The sequence below is a fragment of the Dasypus novemcinctus genome, chromosome 27 (genome assembly GCF_030445035.2).
Source record: "Dasypus novemcinctus isolate mDasNov1 chromosome 27, mDasNov1.1.hap2, whole genome shotgun sequence".
Lineage (NCBI taxonomy): Eukaryota > Metazoa > Chordata > Mammalia > Cingulata > Dasypodidae > Dasypus > Dasypus novemcinctus.
This window is the reverse complement of record NC_080699.1, coordinates 20,146,665-20,163,320: the sequence shown is the minus strand read 5'-3', so window position 1 is coordinate 20,163,320 and position 16,656 is coordinate 20,146,665. Positions and strand designations below refer to the sequence as shown.

Sequence of the window (16,656 nt, the reverse complement as noted above, 5' to 3'; positions counted from 1 at the left end):
ACTACTGTATGATCTCCCTGATATGAAATACCTAAAATAAATAAATTCATACAGCCCTGTTTCCAGGGGTCTGGGGGTGAGAGGAATGGGGAATATTGCTTAATGGGTTCCACGTTTCTGTTTGGAGTGATGAACAAAATTCGGTAACTGGCGGTGGTGATGGCAGCACAACACTGAATATAATTAACGGCACTGAACGGTACAGATGAAAGGGGTTAGATGGAATTGTCGTGGGGTATAAATGGCTCCGCAATGAACATTTTTAAAGAAAGACAGAAAAGAAACGTCCCCTGAAATCCCACCTCCCAGGGACAGCGCGGTGGGTTTGCTGGGGTGACCCCTTCCCCCTTGCCCCCCACACCTAGCCAGGCACACACACACTCTGCCGCGCCACGAGGCCGCCATCCAGGCATGGAAACGGTTAAGTCGCCCTCACTGAATAAATCAAAAGTTCAAGGCTGCAACATACCACAGCGATTCCCGCTTTACCTATGACAAGAACCAGAGAGGGGCTGAGACCCCCAAGCATCCTGCGCGGGGTCTGCCCGGCCGCACAGGTTACGCCGCCAGGGTCAGGGCCGCGGACCTTCGCGGCAACATTCATTTCCTGAACAGGACAAGTTCTCCTGACCATAAAGCTAATAGGGACTTCCTCGCGGGGCAGGCTCCGGCTGACAGGGCTACTTGTCACTGGTCACGCAGGAGGGGAGCGCTGGTTCCCATTACAGGGTTATGATGCCAGGTGCTACTAATAAGGTACATCGGCAAGAAACAAGAGCCTGCTAAGTTGTCTCTCCAACTCTGGAAGTAATCAGGTCTGGGCTTCGGGCTTGGGGAGGGGCCTTCTTTAAAGAGCAGGGTGGGGGGGGGCTGGGGGCTTAGCCACAATCGACCCCGGCAGCACCTAACCTGCTGAACGGCTTAAATAAATAGGTTTCAAACAATCCCCCCCGAGTTTCCCCAGCTACCATAAAAGACGCCCCCAAATTAACACAACTCATGCTTCCCCAGCACCCCTGGCCTGATGAGTCACCCTGAGGGCCATGGCCACTGGCCACATCTGCTTCCCACCATGGCAGGGCTGGTGGGGCCAGTAAGGCCTAATAGCCCTGAGCACAGGCTAATCCACTTAGAGACCCACGCAGGGCCACGGGGTGGGGGGTACCGGGGGTACGGGGGGGGGGGGGGAGGGGAGGTTGGTCAGGGACGCAGCCACTCTCAAAGGCTGCACACCCAGACCTTGCCAGGCAGGGGTCAAAGAGAAGCTGGAAGTAGGGAGGAGTTCTGGCATGGAAGGCCCCGCGGCATGCTTTCTGCTTCAACTTACCTCGTTTACTTGTTTAAAACCACACTGAGAGGGAGGGGCTAAGCCCCTTTCACAGAAGAGGATTCCGATGGTTTGGGGAGGTTAAATCACTGGCCCAAGTCCACACTGTGTAAGGAGTTGAAGCCTTAGGATCCAAAACCAGGTCTAGGTGGCTTCAGTCTTTGAGCTCTTGCTCTACGATACACACTAAGCTTTCCAGAAAGACAATGGTTTGATGGTATTTGTCTTGTTCTGACCACGGCTGGAGGTGGCAGTTTGTGTGCATGTATATGTCATTATCTCCGGGACATCTAAATGGCCCTGAGAGAGAGAGAAAGAACTCTAAAAACCACGGCCAACAAGCCCAGAGTTTCTCCCTTTCATCACAATTCCAATAATTGAGACTTCTCATAACCTCTGTCAGTCATGCCTCACTGGTTTAGGAAGTTTTGTCTCATATCTAACTTTGCTTCTTCTTAAACTGCAATGCTAAACACAATCAGTTCATGCTGAAGAATATCAGATCTTGACCACCGGGTTGAAAGTGAAATATCAATGGAGAATTAAGCAGGTTTTTAACAGTTGTCAGCCAAAACTTCCGTGCTGACAATCATATCCTGGATCCCCTCCTTACAGCTGCAGAGATAAGCCTCGTGTAGGCAAAACCCAACCAGTTTCTATCCCCTCCTTACAGCTGCAGAGATAAGCCTCGTGTAGGCAAAACCCAACCAGTTTCTATCCCCTCCTTACAGCTGCAGAGATAAGCCTCGTGTAGGCAAAACCCAACCAGTTTCTCCAGACTGAGCCAAAATAATAAGGACCCTGGGGTTTTTAAGGGGAAACAGCAGAAGGGAATTTCTGATTATGCTGGCATGAAATTTTTACTTTTGTAAATGGGTTTCTTTTACTCATTAATTTTTTCAAACAGCATAAAAGGACTGTATCGCTAGAAGTTGGTTTTTTCTGTCCCAGTAAGACATGGTGGGGTACTCAACTCCCAAAGACCTGAACCCTCAGCAGTAAGTAACATTCTCAACTTCTTCCCCCTCTCCCAACAGAAGAGGAAACACGCAGGCCAGAGCTGGTTAAATGATACCGGGCACAGGGAGCTGGTGCTTGCTAACTCCTCCTTCCCTTCTGATTCCATCAGGCACCTAAGATTCAAGTAGGAATGTTCTAGTGGCATGAAAAGAACAGAGAGCATGGAGCCAGAAGACCTGGACACAAACTCTGGCACCGCCGTTTACTGCTTTACCACGGACAAGTCAACAAACCTCTCATGCCTCCCTCATCCCATCACTGAAGGTGAAACTAATACAGACCTCACAGGACAGCCAAAGGGTTTAAGGAGATACTGGCAATGACGAACGTACAAAGCACAGAACCTGGCAGGGATTAAGAACTTAAAATGTTTGCCGAGTCCATTCTCAGAAGCATCCTTCACAAGGGGAGGAGGGGGAGCAGGAAACGAAGGGGCTCTGGAACACCCAACACCCTCGGCCCAGCTGCGAAACTTCCTTCAGTAAGGTGTGTGTGTGCTCCTTGCTTCCTCCGCCACAGGGGTTTGCACGCCCCACCATTTGCACAGGCCACAGGACACAGCGTCCGTGAGCCACGGGGGCATATGCAGCTGATGACAATGGAGCGCTGCCCAGCTAAATTTAAACGAGGACTGGAATGACTCACTGGACCTTGGGTCAATGGGACAAAGAGTACCCTTTCCACCACGGTGTAGAAGATTGGCTTGTGCGGGAAGATGCAGGTACAAACAGAGAATCAACCCCAAGTACAGCAGGGCGTGCAAGGTAGTGGATTTTACTGTGTATAGGAATTAACGTCCTTTGCTGAGAACAGCCTCTGGGGGAGAGCAGGACCAACACAAGTTACTCTGCACTACTAGCATGACCCATACTTCACAACAATAATGGCAACACAGAAGAATGCGCAGCAAATGGACACAGAGAGCAGACAGCAAGCACAAAACAATGGGCAGGGGGGATAAATTAAAAAATTAAAAATAAAAAAACAATAATGGCAATAAAAACAGAAAGCACATACAGAGCACTTACTTTGTGCCACCCTTCCTTGCACTTTTAGGAATTTAACCATTTCATCTTTATAAAAACCCTGTGAGTACATACCGATGTAATTTCCATTTTACAAATGAGGAAAGAGAGATTAAGTAACATAAGCTTGGTCACACAGTTGATAAGTGGTGAAGCCGGGATGCCCTCACCCAGATGCCCTAATTTATTCAAAATTGACATTTACTTTGTGTAAAATGTGGGGGAGCATTTGGAGAGAGGGGTGCCATAGTAAATTTATCTTTCTACCAAAAGAACTGCCTCAGAGTCTGGATCTTCCCCTAGCACAGTCAAAACAGAACCTGCTAAGAAAATCTTTAGTTATCAGAGAAAATTCAAGAACTTGCCAATGGGCAAAGTGAGGCCCACTTGTATTCACTTAGCAGGACTCTTAAGATTTACACTTGGGCTTTTAGGTGAACTTGTTTAAAGTCATTAATTTAAAAAAATTAGAGTGACTGAAAATGTTTTCTTCCCAAATTAGCAAGCACTCAAAGAACTGTGAGTAGAGTTTGATTTTAACAGTTTAAGATAATCATGATTTCAAAGATTCATAAATAGTTTTTCTAGAACAAGCAGAAGGAAAAAGTGTTGCTCAACTGTAGCTTTCTCCCCTCCTACCCCCAGCAATTAGCAGTTCCATCCAATAGTGACAGCAAATTAAAATGAACTTCTTACTGAAATGAAAGAGAAGCCAACTTTCCTCCATTGGGAAAAAATAAAGAAGTCATCTTTGAAAGTTCCATGAGTTCAATCTAGATCCCAGACAGCTCAGTAACCCTACGCAGGTTAAAGGATTAGAAGTAGATGAATTAAATCAATCTGACCCCCTATTTAATTAACTGAACTGCCCATCCAAATTCCAGACCAGAGCAAGATTCGGTCAGCGAAAAAGACTTCAGGAAGAGGTAAGTTGGTGAACAAGGGGTGAAAGAAGACTTTTTTAAGAGCTCATCATAATCTGAAAACAGCTCCTCCAAGTGCCTACTTACACAAATGAAGAGATTAAAGCTCAGGGCATAAAAACCAAAAATGGTGACAGAGCTGAATGACAAGATAGCTGGGCCTCGTGCCCCAACCTCTGTGACAGCTGGGAGCAATACCACAAAACCTTCTGCCATCTTCCTATCTGCACAACCAACAATCTCTCCAAACTAGGAGATTTCCAGGAGCCCAGGAGGCTGTGAGTGACCGTAAGCCATTCACTACCCCAAAAAGGATCCTTCCTGGAAACTGAAGTGAGTTCAAAAAGGATTTGGGCAAATCTGTGAATGACAGAGCAGCCGTAAATAGCTAACTAAGAAAAGCTGGAATACACCTGACCTTTAGGACTGACGTCAAGGAAGATGGCTGGAGCCTCCAACAGAGGTATCTCACGGATGTTGCTGGCAACCAAAGACTAGGTCAGATGGATTGGACCCAAACAGCAATGCCCATGCTCTTATATGGACTGGCGCAGGGCAACCAGGCCTGGGGATTAGGAGGAAGCTGCAGGCTGGGCTCCTGGCACAACCCATTTATAGCTGTGTGGCCTTGAACCAGTCACTTATTCACTCCAAACCTCATTTTCCTTATCAGTAAAATGGAGGTGACAATGGTGCCCAATCCCTTATCTAAAACCCTTGGGTGATTCAGAAATGAAGGTTTTTCAGATTTTTAGAAAGGTACTATGGGACTGATACTGCTCATTACATAAAAGCGCCAGTGGAGTCTAGGGCAGCACTCTGTAATCAAACACATTAATATTTTTGCAACAAAACATCTGAATATTCAAAATAAGTGGGATAAATATAGCCTCACGTCAGTTTAGATCAGGTTTTGCCACTAAATGAGTGTGCTACAAACACGCAAAACCTTTTAGCTTTCAGAACTCTTCAAACTTCATGATCACAGACATGGGATGATGGACCTGTGATACCTTAGGGGAGAAAAGGCAATTAAAGGTGTTTTGCAAAGGAGAAGGGGCTGCACTCACAAAAGGGATCATTACTGTTACTGCTGTTACTATCATCAGTCCTCTGCAGAACACTTTCCAAGCAGAACTTGGTTTGCCATCAGAGATGCCTACAGCTGGCAGAAAGATAAATGGGGACAAAGAGTTCAGGGCAACCTCCAACCTCCCTAAAATGGCCTAAACCAAGGCCAACAGCTGTTGGCACTCAACATGGTCAACGACTGAAGACAGAACAGCTGGTCACGTGGGAAAGCCCAAGTGAGGGCCAGTCAGAACTCCGACATCTCAGCCACACGGTTCTGGACCCTAGAGCCCCCAGGAAGGGGTCAGGGCCAGGAAGCTGGCCAAAACTCCCTGGGACACTGAGCATCCCTTCAAGAACCAGGCAAGAGTTCTTGCTGTTTCTCTGGAGGATATACCTATAGCTGGTCTAAAAGTTTGTTTGCTTAACATCCAGAAGCTCCTGGCAAACCTAACGCCACACAGACTGTACAGCACTAAATTCAGAAGCATATTAAGATCAGACTCATACAGGGAGACTGCTGGCTTTGCATGAGGACTGCGTTCACACTTTGGTCAATCCAACTGCACTCTGCAGTCTTATCACATCTTCTATATAATTCCGAGCATGGGAAGGTGCAGCTGAATCTAGACAACCCTACGTGCCAACTGTTCCAGCCTTTCAGACAGAGAAAGAGAAAGAAGAGACTAATCCTGCAGAGAGCTGTGCAGTCTTCCAGAAGGCATGAGGCAACCCTCTGCAGGCCCAATGAGGAAGCTTCACAGGCCAGAGCTTGCTCCTTCACCTGCCTGGAGGATGCCACTGCTCCATCAGGCCTCTGAACTGCTCTGACTTTCTTCTGGGTCCAGTAGAGAAGTGAGCCCCGTGTGGTTTACCCCAGTGAGGTCTTCGGTCCTCCCATCCATCCAAGGCTACTCTTGACACTGCTTTTACATCTCGCGGTCGGCCTCAGGGACCACAAGCCACAACTTCACTAAGCTTCATCCAGCCCTTTGCTGTGCCAACATGCTCCCCTCCCACTCCACACCAGTTTGGGATCAAGTCATGGGGACACCTGTCGATGGGATTCTACAACAAACTCTCCTTCCGACTTCACTTCCCAGCACTCTCCCTTCCTCTCCATGTCCTTCTACCACCCCCACACCAGCCTCCTGGCTTTAAATAATAAATAAAAGTATTTCAAAAATCTGGAGGCAATCACTTCATCATGTTCACCATGTTATACTGACAACCAATTCCTCAGTCTCCATGTATCAAAATCTCCCGTGGGAAGCGGACTTGGCTGAATGGATAGAGCATCCATCTACCACATGGGAGGTCCGCGGTTCAAACCCTGGGCCTCCTTGACCCGTGTGGAGCTGGCCCATGTGCAGTGCTGATGCGCACAAGGAGTGCCGTGCCACGCAGGGGTGTCCCCCACGTAGGGGAGCCCCACGTGCAAGGAGTGCGCCCCGTAAGGAGAGCCGCACGAAAGAAAGTCCAGCCTGCCCAGGAGTGGTGCCACACACACGGAGAGCTGACACAACAAGATGATGCAACCCAAAAAGACACAGATTCCCAGGCCGCTGACAAGAAGAGAAGTGGATACAGAACACACAGCGAATGGACACGGAGAGCAGACAGCCGGGGTGGGGGGAGAGAAATAAATAAAAAATAAATCTTAAAAAAAAAAAGTCTCCCATGCTTATTTTTTTTTTTTTTTTTGGAGGGAAAAAGCCTCTCACAAAGCACCTACAGTCAGGAGCTGAGGAGCTGCCTGTCAGAGCAAGGGCCCTCTCTGATTTCCTCAGACCCTCCCAGCTTTCCACTGAAGGCGCTGTCCCAGGCTCGAGCTGCTCGGGCTCCAGGGGCTTGCTTGCCACCCTCAGGCACCAGCACATCCTCCCCGTTAGCAGCACCCGGGGTGACGCTGAGTACTGCAGGCCCGGCGCCTCGCCAGGACCACGTCGGGAGGATCACAGCACTGCCTCGCAGCCACGCCACCCTGCGGAGGGCGGCTCTGGGGGCGCTGCACGCGAGCGCTCGGAGCCAATGGGGACACGGCAGAGACGAGCCGGAAGCAAGATGGAGGGCCAGACGGGTTCGTTCTTCACCTTCGCAGTTACGATGTGCCAGTCACAACTCGAGTGATTTCCAGAGAGTGATTTCCTCTGTGGCCCTCTTCGGCAAAAAGAAGCAACCAAGACCAAACCGGAACCAGAAAAAAAAAATTTCTTTCCACCAGAGCCCATTTCTCATAGCACGTACTGAAATAATTCACATCCGGAGAAGATGATAAGTCTATCTGGTCATGTTTGGGGAGGGGCTTTCCTCTTTAGGAAAGTTTGAGCAAAACGAAACACAACCTCGGTCTATTTCTGAGAGGTGGAAGCATCCAGAAGACACACCTTTGTGGCAGTTATTTTTCACACCCACCAGAAAAAAAAAAAAAGCAGCTACACATTGAGTTTAAAGCGGCACTTTCCACAAGGTAAGTCTCAGAGCCACCTACGAGCCGCGTCCAGGCAGGTTCTGGCTCAGGGCGATCAGACCAACTTCCAGATTCCTCTACCCCACATCCTGTCAGTCACATCCCCTCCGGTACCTGAGGAATGGGATGGAGAGGGGACACAAAAGAGGAGAATCCCCCACCACACTCCCAAGATCAACAAAACAGCAGGCAAGAGGGTATGCAGGGAAATGATACCAGTGACAAGAACAGAAAACCCAATTTCTTCACACCATTAATCTTACTCAGGGCCTGGAGGGTGAAATGACGGGCATATGGTTTATGAGGGATACAGAAGAAAGCCAAACCCACTACTCATTCCCTCGTATTTACTCAGCTCCTGGTGAGCAATCCCCGAAACCTTCTGTTCCGCAGACTTGATCTTCAGGACTGAGCAACGCCAGAGGCAGCAGAAAGGGGCTACTGCCAGGATTTGAATCCTGTCCCCGTGACCCTGGGAAAGGCCCTTTACACCTGAGGCTCAGACCCTTCAGATGTAAAAGAAGAACTGCGGCTGGTGTAATGAAAACACGACTCCATAGAAAGCATTAGCACTGAAGGAAGCCCATCACGACAGCTCAGCGAGTGGCTAAATCACAGGAAAGGGAAGCCAGAGCGAGGTGATGCTAGCCCAAAGTGGCGTTTAATTCCGTAAGGACAGAGACGGGACTAGAATGAGGCTCTGCAGCAGGCTACAAGGTCTCTTACACCCATCCTTTCCTGTGAATTTAAATCAACTTCCCTAAATGTGTTTGCAGGAACAGAGAATAAGAAGAGTGGAAGCAACAAGGCCACGTTCGGAGCCTGCAGCTGCTCGTGTGCCCGAGGCAGCGCCCAGGCCACCCCAAATCCCCTGTTTCCTGCATCTGGCCCATCAATCACCTGCCTTTCCTGGAACTACTGGGTGCAAACCCGGAACCTGAAATCTGGTAACAGACCCAGACAGAGGCCATGAGGGACCTGAATCCCAACCCCCAGTTCCTCTTCTCCCTCCTTCCACTCCAGGCAAAGGACCACAGACCAAACAACAGAAAAAACAGGAGCCCACAGAGAAAAGAGAGTTGAGAACCTAGGAAGAAGTTGGGTCCGTGAGCCCCCAATGCTCGGGAAAGACACTAGTTCCCCTCGCCCCACTGACAGCGTGCCCCCCACTGCCTAGAAAGAATGTTTTCCCCCAAAGGCAGGGAGGAGAGGAGAGCCGGCCCCCCAGGGTTTGGGGGCAGCCAAGACAAGAAGGAAGGGTGCTGGGGAGCGAGCGTTAAATATGGGGCACAGGGACGGCGAGGGACCTACCTGTGCTGTTCCACGGCCTCGTTGTCAGGAAGCTCAACCCCACACACGCTGCACTGCTCCCCGATGGTCCGGCTCTCCGACTTCATGCCCACGGCCAGCTCGCCCAGCTTGTTGAACAGCTCCCTCTGGATGAAGCCCTGGGGCAGGAGCCCCCCGTAGGTGCTGAAGTCCATGGAGACGGCCAGGGCCGGCTGCACGTGGAGGCCGCCGGTCACGGAAGATGGCATGTTCAGCACGGCATCAGCCTTGTGGTTGGGCAACACCGAGTAGATGCCCAGATGTTTCTCAGTGGAGGGCACGGGGTGCTCCAGTCGGCCAGGGGGGCCCTGGCCGGCCTCAGCCAGGGGTGGCACCTGCTCAGCACTCTCCTCTCGCCCATAGTGCAGCTCCCTGGCACTGGTGATGACGCTGCTCCGGGTAGGGGTCCCGGGCCCCTCTTTGCCCCTTTCCTCAGCCTTGTCCCCCATCCCTCCTGAGACACTGGACTCGGCTACCCCAGGGCTGTCCTGACCGGGCACCTCATCCACCTGCATCATCTCCGTCTTCACCTCAGCCACCCCAGGGTGCCGCCCACCCCCGGCCAGAGCTGGCTCCTCAGGCCCTGCAGGAGGCTGAAGGGTTCCCTGCAGGAGAGACTGCCCTATGGTCATCAAACTGTCCACCGCGGCCTTGGTGGGGCTCATGGCTGAAAGACCAAACGAGGTGGAGACGGATGGGCTCTGGTCCGCCATGGGCCCAGGGAGGCTCTGTCCAGCCACACTGGCATACCCACTCTCCTCGCTGGAATGCTTCGAGATGAAGATGTTCTTGAGGTACCGAGCCTTGCGGTCCTCTTCTTCCTCAGCCCCGCCGTCCGCCATGGTGGCCTCGGTGTCATTGTCATCCGAGGCCTGGATGGTCTCCAGGATCTTCAGGCACTGCTCCTCCAGGTACTCAATCTCCAGGATCTCGGCCGCGTACAGCAGGTCGTCCAGGTCCTCCGCCTTGGCTTGCAGGGTGGCCGTGTATGCATACTCCAGAATCTGCTGGAAGGTCTTTGGCGAGAGGAAGTCCAGAGTATAGTGCTGGCTGTTGCGGTGGAAGAGGATCTCAAACATCTTGCTGGTGCAGGCCAGCACAGTCCGGTGGGCGTGGAACTCCTGGCTGTCCACCATGATGACCACGTCGCACAGAGTCCCGGCCAGCCGCATCTGGTTGGCCTTGCACAGGAGCCCCGTGGGGTGGCTGGGGTTCTGCAGCTGGATCATGCCCATCTTTGTCAGATCCATGGCGCTCCCCGCGGCTCAGGCATGAGGCTCTCTTTTGTTCTGGACTCTGCGTGGCGGGGCAGGGTGGGTTTCCTGGGTCAACTGGGGGGGTTGGGGAGAGAAGGGTGGGTCAAGGCAAGAGAGGAGACCAAAAAAGGCCAATTAGTTAGTGTCCCTAAAAGTGAAAATTTCAAACAATACGACCCCTCCCCCACCACCAGCAGCAAGAGGGTCTTGGAGATTTTAATGGAAGAAAAGGGAACTTCCTAGAAACGTACAAATCTACGTTTACGATCCCGCAAGTGATGGGAGTGAAGAGAAGGTTTTGCCAAAGCATTGCCTAATTCGCTGTCCTATGACATGTTACATCAAGTGAAATAGAAACCACAGTGGAGTCCTGTGAGCCCTGGGCTTTCTGCAAGGCTGAGAGGAGAGGTGACGGCTTCCTAGGCAAGGTCAACATTCCTTACCGGGAGGTGCCCAGCGGGAAATTCTAATCAACAAGAATGGAACCCCTTCCTCCCCACGCTCAGCTTCACTCTCAGACTCCCAGACAACAAACCTCATCTTCGAAAGAAAGTTTTTGTAAGCACTACCTCAGGTGGGAGCCCCAGGAGCCAGGGCAAGCACAGCTGGAGCTGGTAGCCAGCAGTCCCCGCCCTCAGAAATCTATGGACAATGGGGCTCTCATCTGCCAGACCCACCCTCGGCCACCAGCCAGTGTCCTTAGGTGCCTCGGGGCCTCCAAGGCCTGGCAGACTCCACCCTGACCCCCTCCTTAGGTCCTAACTGGAACACACACACATCACCCACCCACAAGCTTGGGTCACCTCCCCCCATAAGTGCCTCCAAGTTATAATGCATGTCATCCAGAGCAGGAACTTGTGTGGGTGTGGGTGCTCATACACCTGAGTTAACCCATGTGCACACACTTATGGGGTACACTTACCCCCCCCCCGCCCACACACACACACACTCACACAAGTGCCAGGTGGGCAGGAGGAGCTCAAAAGGAGGATGGGTCACTAAGACATGGAGAGAAATCAAGAAGGAGGCACCCCTCCAGCCAGTTTTGCTGGGTGCATGAGCCACGGGGGTGGTCCCCAGGCTACCAGCATGGGCAAATCCTGTGACCAGAAGTGGCACTGATGCTGGACGTGGCTGGGAGGCGCCAGCAGGGTCAGAGAATCCCGCATCTAGGATGTGCCTTACAACCAGCAGGAAGAGAGGCCAGGACTTAGAGACAAAGGCGCTCCCAGAGCAGGTTGAGGCCGCGAACAGGGCTCGGGGACTCCTCAGCCTGTTTCAGGAGTGCTGGAAAGCCCCCCCGGGCTCAGGGCCCTCCCAGCCTCTGGCTGCTGTGGTCAGCACTGCAGTGCAGGAACTGAGAGCACGGCAGAGCCAGGTCTCTCCCTCGCTCTAAGAACACTGCTTGCCTCCGCCCCCAAAAGAAGTCCTATTGGTTCCAGAGCCACACAGCTCACGCGGAGCGGGGCCCGGGGACGTCTGGTCAAGATGCCTCTGCGGCCCACCCCAGGGTGGGGGCTGAAGCCGTCAAGAGGAGAACCGCCATCCGCCTGCTCCTGGCAACGGGTGGGCTTTCCCGCAGACGTCCCGCAGATTTCGAGAAACTAGGAGGGAGCAGGCGAAAAAAACGGACTCTTGGCTACCCAGATTCCTCCCAAAAGCCAACTCCTTGGGTCGCAGGGAAATCGGGGTGCCCCCTCGGTCAGCCATCTCCCCACTCGCCGCTCGGCGCCCGCGATCCGGCCAGCGCTGGCTGCAGCGCGGGGGAGAAACTGGCGCTAGCCCGCTCGAGCGCCGGGGATCTGTCGCGCGCTCACACACCCCAGTTCCCAGCGACCCCCACCGAGACTTGGAGACGACTTAAGCAAACTTGGGGAATCAACTTTTCCGGGGTGCCAGGCCGCAGAAAGAAAGGAAGAGGGACTAGGAGGAGGAGAAAAGCGAAAGAGCCACAGCCGAGAGGCGCGGAGTCGGGGCGGGCTGGACACCACCGCGAGAGCAGCGAGGAGGCCGAACCGCCCCGGGGCGCGGGGCAGACACAAAAGCCCCGCAGCGAGTGGGGGAGGAAAGCCGAGCAGGGGTCCGCCGGCCCTCTCTCTCCGACTCGGGGCCCCGACCCCCGGGGGGCGGGGGGCAGGGGCCCGGGGCCCGGGCGGGCAGGCGCCAACCGCCGGCGTGCGCCACCCGGGCGTGTTGCTAGCACCTCGCGGAGAAACGCATGGGTGGGTGCGGAGCGCGTCTGTGCACGCAAGTGGGTCCGCGGGCCGGCGGGATCGTGCGCATTCCCAGCGCCTGAGTGTTTGCCCGCCTGCGCGGGAGCACAGGAGTGTTCGAGGGGCCGTGCGAGCGAGCCGCCGGCGCGCGAGTGTGAGAGAAGCATCCCGAACGCATCAGGTGCAGAGTCCCGGCACCCACCGAGCGCGGCCGGGAGCGCACGGCCAGCCCCGGAGCCACGGCCATCCCACCGAGCGCCGGGAAGGGCCCGGAGCCCTGGAGACCCTACGCGGCCCTGGCCTGGCTCTCCCCCCGACCCCCGCCCAAAAAATAGGAGTGAGTGGGATCAAGTCCGATCAAAAAAAGAGCCCACCACGTTTCTCAAAAAGAAACAAAACCCAGTCCCAGTCCTGCTCCCTTCCGCCCCCAAAACCAGTCCTCGGATCCTCGCGTTCTAGCTTCCTTGTCGGCCGAATAAACACATAAATAAATAAACCCCAAGCGGATTCCGCGCCCGCGCACCCGCCTGCATGCTGCCGAGCACTCACCGAATCCCGGCTCTTCCGCCCGCCACCGAAGGTACAAAGCCGCCCGAGTCCCAGCCCTGCGCTCGCGCCCCCGGCCCCGGCAGACCGGTCTGTCCCCCACCTCTCGCCCCGACCCTGCCCCGGAGAGGAGGGGTGGAAGAGGCAGCTGCGTCCAAGCTGACAGCCGGGGCTCCCCTTCCAGCCAAGCCCGCAACCGGCGGCGGCGGCGGCAGCAGGACGAAGGAGAAAGGCCGAAGCAAACAAGGCACTGGCCCGGCGGCCGAGCGACCCCGGCGGGCGCGCTGCCCCAGACCTCTCCGGCCCCTGGGCGCCCTGGCGCGCGGCGCTGCCTGGGCACTGCGCCCCTCCCCGGGCCCCCACTCACCGCTGCGGAGCCGGGCGCCGTGGGGTGGGTGTGCGTGCCTGTGTGGGAGGGGGTGCCTGTGCTCGGGAGGGGTGTTGCTGGGGAACTGTTGCTCTCGGAATCACGGCGGCGGCGGCGGCATCGCCCGGCAGTTCGCAGTACCCGCTCTCATCGCCCTCAACTCCTCTCTGCCGCGAGGTTAGCAAATCACCACCGGCTGCGGCGCCTCCGCCGCGTCCCACGTCAACGCCGAGCCCCCTCCCCTGCGAGGCCCCGGCGCCTCTCCATCTTTAGTGCTGGCGGCCGAGCCCGGCTCGCTGCCCACAGCGGCCCCCCTCCGCCCCGCCTCCCGCGCGGTCCCCGGGCTCAGCCCGCCCACCCCCCGCACTGGCCGAGCCGCGGCGCGCTGCCCGCCCCGCCCGGCCCGCCCCTCGCGGCTCCGCGCTCCGCGCTCCGGGCTTCGCCTGACATCTAGCTGCTGCCGGGGCGCTGCTCGCCGGCCGAGCGCGGAGAAGAGAAGGAGGACAAGGCCCCCGGCACCCCCGATGGGGGCCGCGGGGCCGAGGGGGTGCCGAGGGGCAGCCCCGCCTCCAACGCCCAGGTTTTTCATTTCCACCGGGCACGGGTTTTGTTTTCTTCCAAAGCTCCAGGCGTCGAGTTTTATCCCAGGTCAATTCAGCGTACCATCTCGCCTTCCACTTTTTCTCCGGACTTGGGGTGCATCCTCAGGCCCCCCCCCCACCATGATCGCCTTCCAGATCTAAACCCCTGCCCCCCATCGTCCCACCCGCGGCGCGCCTCAGGGCGGTGCGCACCTGGATTGCAGGAAGTCTCGGGGAGCAGGATTCGTGGTTCCTGGGGATCCCGGGGCGAGGGGGCCCGCGTGAGTCACGCGTCCCGGATAGCCGTCCATTTCAGCTGTCGCGGCCCCTGAAGGCCGAGTTCGCGGCCTGAGAAAAACTTTTCGCTCTCAGTCTGGAACATCCCCTCGGCTCTGCTCCCGGGAACCTGGTCGGGAGGCGACGCCCGAGCCCCGCGCCCCGCTCAGCGCACAGTCCTCCCGGGCGCGGCCGGGGAGGCTCAGAAGCTCCGGCCCACCCCAAAGTGCCTCCTCCTCTCAACTGGCCGCTCTAGTTGAGCACCCCGAAAACGTGCGCGGACATGTCAGGCGGCGGAGAGCGCCTCTCGCCCTTCTTCCCTGCTGCCGGGCGAGGGTAGGCGGCAGGAGGTGGGAAGCGCTCCTGCGAGCTCGAGCCGCGGCCGCCGACTAACACCCGGGCGCGTCCGGACGGAGAGGGTGGCGGGAGAGCGCCATCCAGGGGTCTCGGGGTAGTCGGCCCCGGAGGACGCGCGGTCTCAGCAACGCGGGGCTCGCAGCGCTGAGTGCTGGGGCCGGACCCCACCCGGACACGCGGGGGTCGAAGGTTTCCCGCAGGGCTCGCGTGTCATCACAGCCCGGCGCACGCCTCCCGCACGGCTTGCCATCGAGTCAGGCTGCCGGATAATGGAAGATGGCAGACACGAGGCAAAAATCGACATCCGGCCTCAGAAGGCCGGGCAGCGGAGTTTACACTTCAGAACTGATCCGGATTCACAAGAACTGCCAATGGGTAGTCCCATGGACAGACCATCCCTTCCCAGCAAGCTCTGCGCTTGTCTCCCACTTGCAGGCAAAGTGCTCAGGACTCGCTGGGTTAGGATCCCAACGCAGCAGGTCGGGGAGAGGGGTAGAGGGCAGGGACGCCCCCTTGGAGATGCAGGAAGGGAGTCAGTGCTCCCATACCAGTGTGGACAGCAGCCCCAAACCCGGGCGTGGAAGAGCCCACTGTGGGTGTGCATTTTGATTAACTACAAAGTGCAAAATCCCTATTTAGAGGCTGTTCTTTTTCTGTTTATGATCACTGCCCTGGGTAAGAGGAAAGGAATTTTAAAGGAAGTTAAGAGCAAGGATGGTAAAAGGAGGCAGAAGTGAGGAGAAAAGGCCTTCCTAGTGTCTCCCTAGGGAAATAGAAGAGTCTTTAAACTTGTTGAGCTTCTCCCTAGATGGTGGAGGCAGAAGGGAGACCCAGGCTGGCCATATCCACCCACCAGGAGAGGCATACAATTAACCCCTGATGCTAATCTCCTATTAATCCTCAAATCAGGGAAAGAGAGAACCTCTGGAAACAATGCGAGAGAAGGAACAATCCCTCCAAGGCCCTGACGCCCCCACCCCCTTGCCATATTCACTCAGTGGGAAAATCTCCCTTGCATCATAAACTCTGTCCATTAAAAAGCCCAGCCCTTGTTAGTAAGTGTTAAAGAGAGATTACTGCCTGAATTTAAGAGGTGCAGAAGGTAACAAAAACGAGAAAAGGCAGGCAAGGCTGTGGGCTGAGTGCCAGCCGTGGGCTCCCAGCATTGTCACTCGGCGCTGAAGGCTGGTGGCACAGCAGTTCGATAAGGTTTATTGGGCCCAGATAAGGCAGCAGCAGCTCTACCACCAAAACTGGCACCGTTTATAGTCCAACCTAATGTCCTTGGGTTCCTGGGAAGGCTGATGAGAATCCCCAGTTCAGAGATTTCATGTGACAGCACCTAAAAACAAACAGGATGGAAAATCCAACAGAAAATGGTCTTTTTTTTTTTTAATGTTCTTGGATTTGTGGTGATTTTTCCTTTTTTTTTTTTTTTTGGAGGGTGTGGTGAGAGAAGGGGAGAATTGGGTTCTCAGCTGGAGACGGGGCACTTAGACTTAGGTCCTTTGCTAGATTTTCTCACCCTCGAGTCCTCCTTCACCACATACCTCCCTCCAGCAGCCTTTCAGAGTTCAGTGTGAGGAAGAGGAGGGTATGCTGGTCCAAGAGAACTTGGGGATCGTAAAAGAAGGGTTCAGTGGGAATAATCGTTCATCCTGAGCCCTGACTATGCGTGTAAACAAATGGCCTGTGTTGTTTGATTTCATCCTCATATAACCCTGTTCACCCAGGTACTATTACTATCCCCATTTCTGAGGATGAGAAAACGGAAGCATTGCCCAAGCCCATAGAGCTACTAAACATCAGAGAGTTTAAATCAAACCATTCTGGCTGCAAATCTCATGCTCTTAACTTCTGGATTATACAGCCTCTAGTGAGATAGAACACTTCAA

At 54.8% G+C, this 16,656-nt stretch overlaps 1 protein-coding gene across 3 annotated transcripts in view; it reads right to left on the bottom strand.

The window, feature by feature from the left end:
* ZBTB16 (zinc finger and BTB domain containing 16) overlaps positions 1 to 15,334 on the bottom strand; it is a 181,817-nt gene extending 166,483 nt beyond the window's left edge. The window contains exons 1-2 of one of the 3 annotated variants that reach the window (XM_004465955.5): positions 14,342 to 15,334; positions 9,148 to 10,496 (exon numbers count right to left, since the gene is read on the bottom strand). In XM_004465955.5, coding sequence (XP_004466012.1) covers positions 9,148 to 10,415 — 1,268 coding nt within the window. In that variant the 5' untranslated portion in view covers positions 10,416 to 10,496; positions 14,342 to 15,334. Of the gene's footprint in view, positions 1 to 9,147; positions 10,497 to 13,547; positions 13,862 to 14,341 lie in introns of those variants that run through there. The other 2 variants (XM_004465956.4, XM_058289031.2) reach the window with 2 other exon arrangements.
* Positions 15,335 to 16,656: the final 1,322 nt, after the last annotated feature.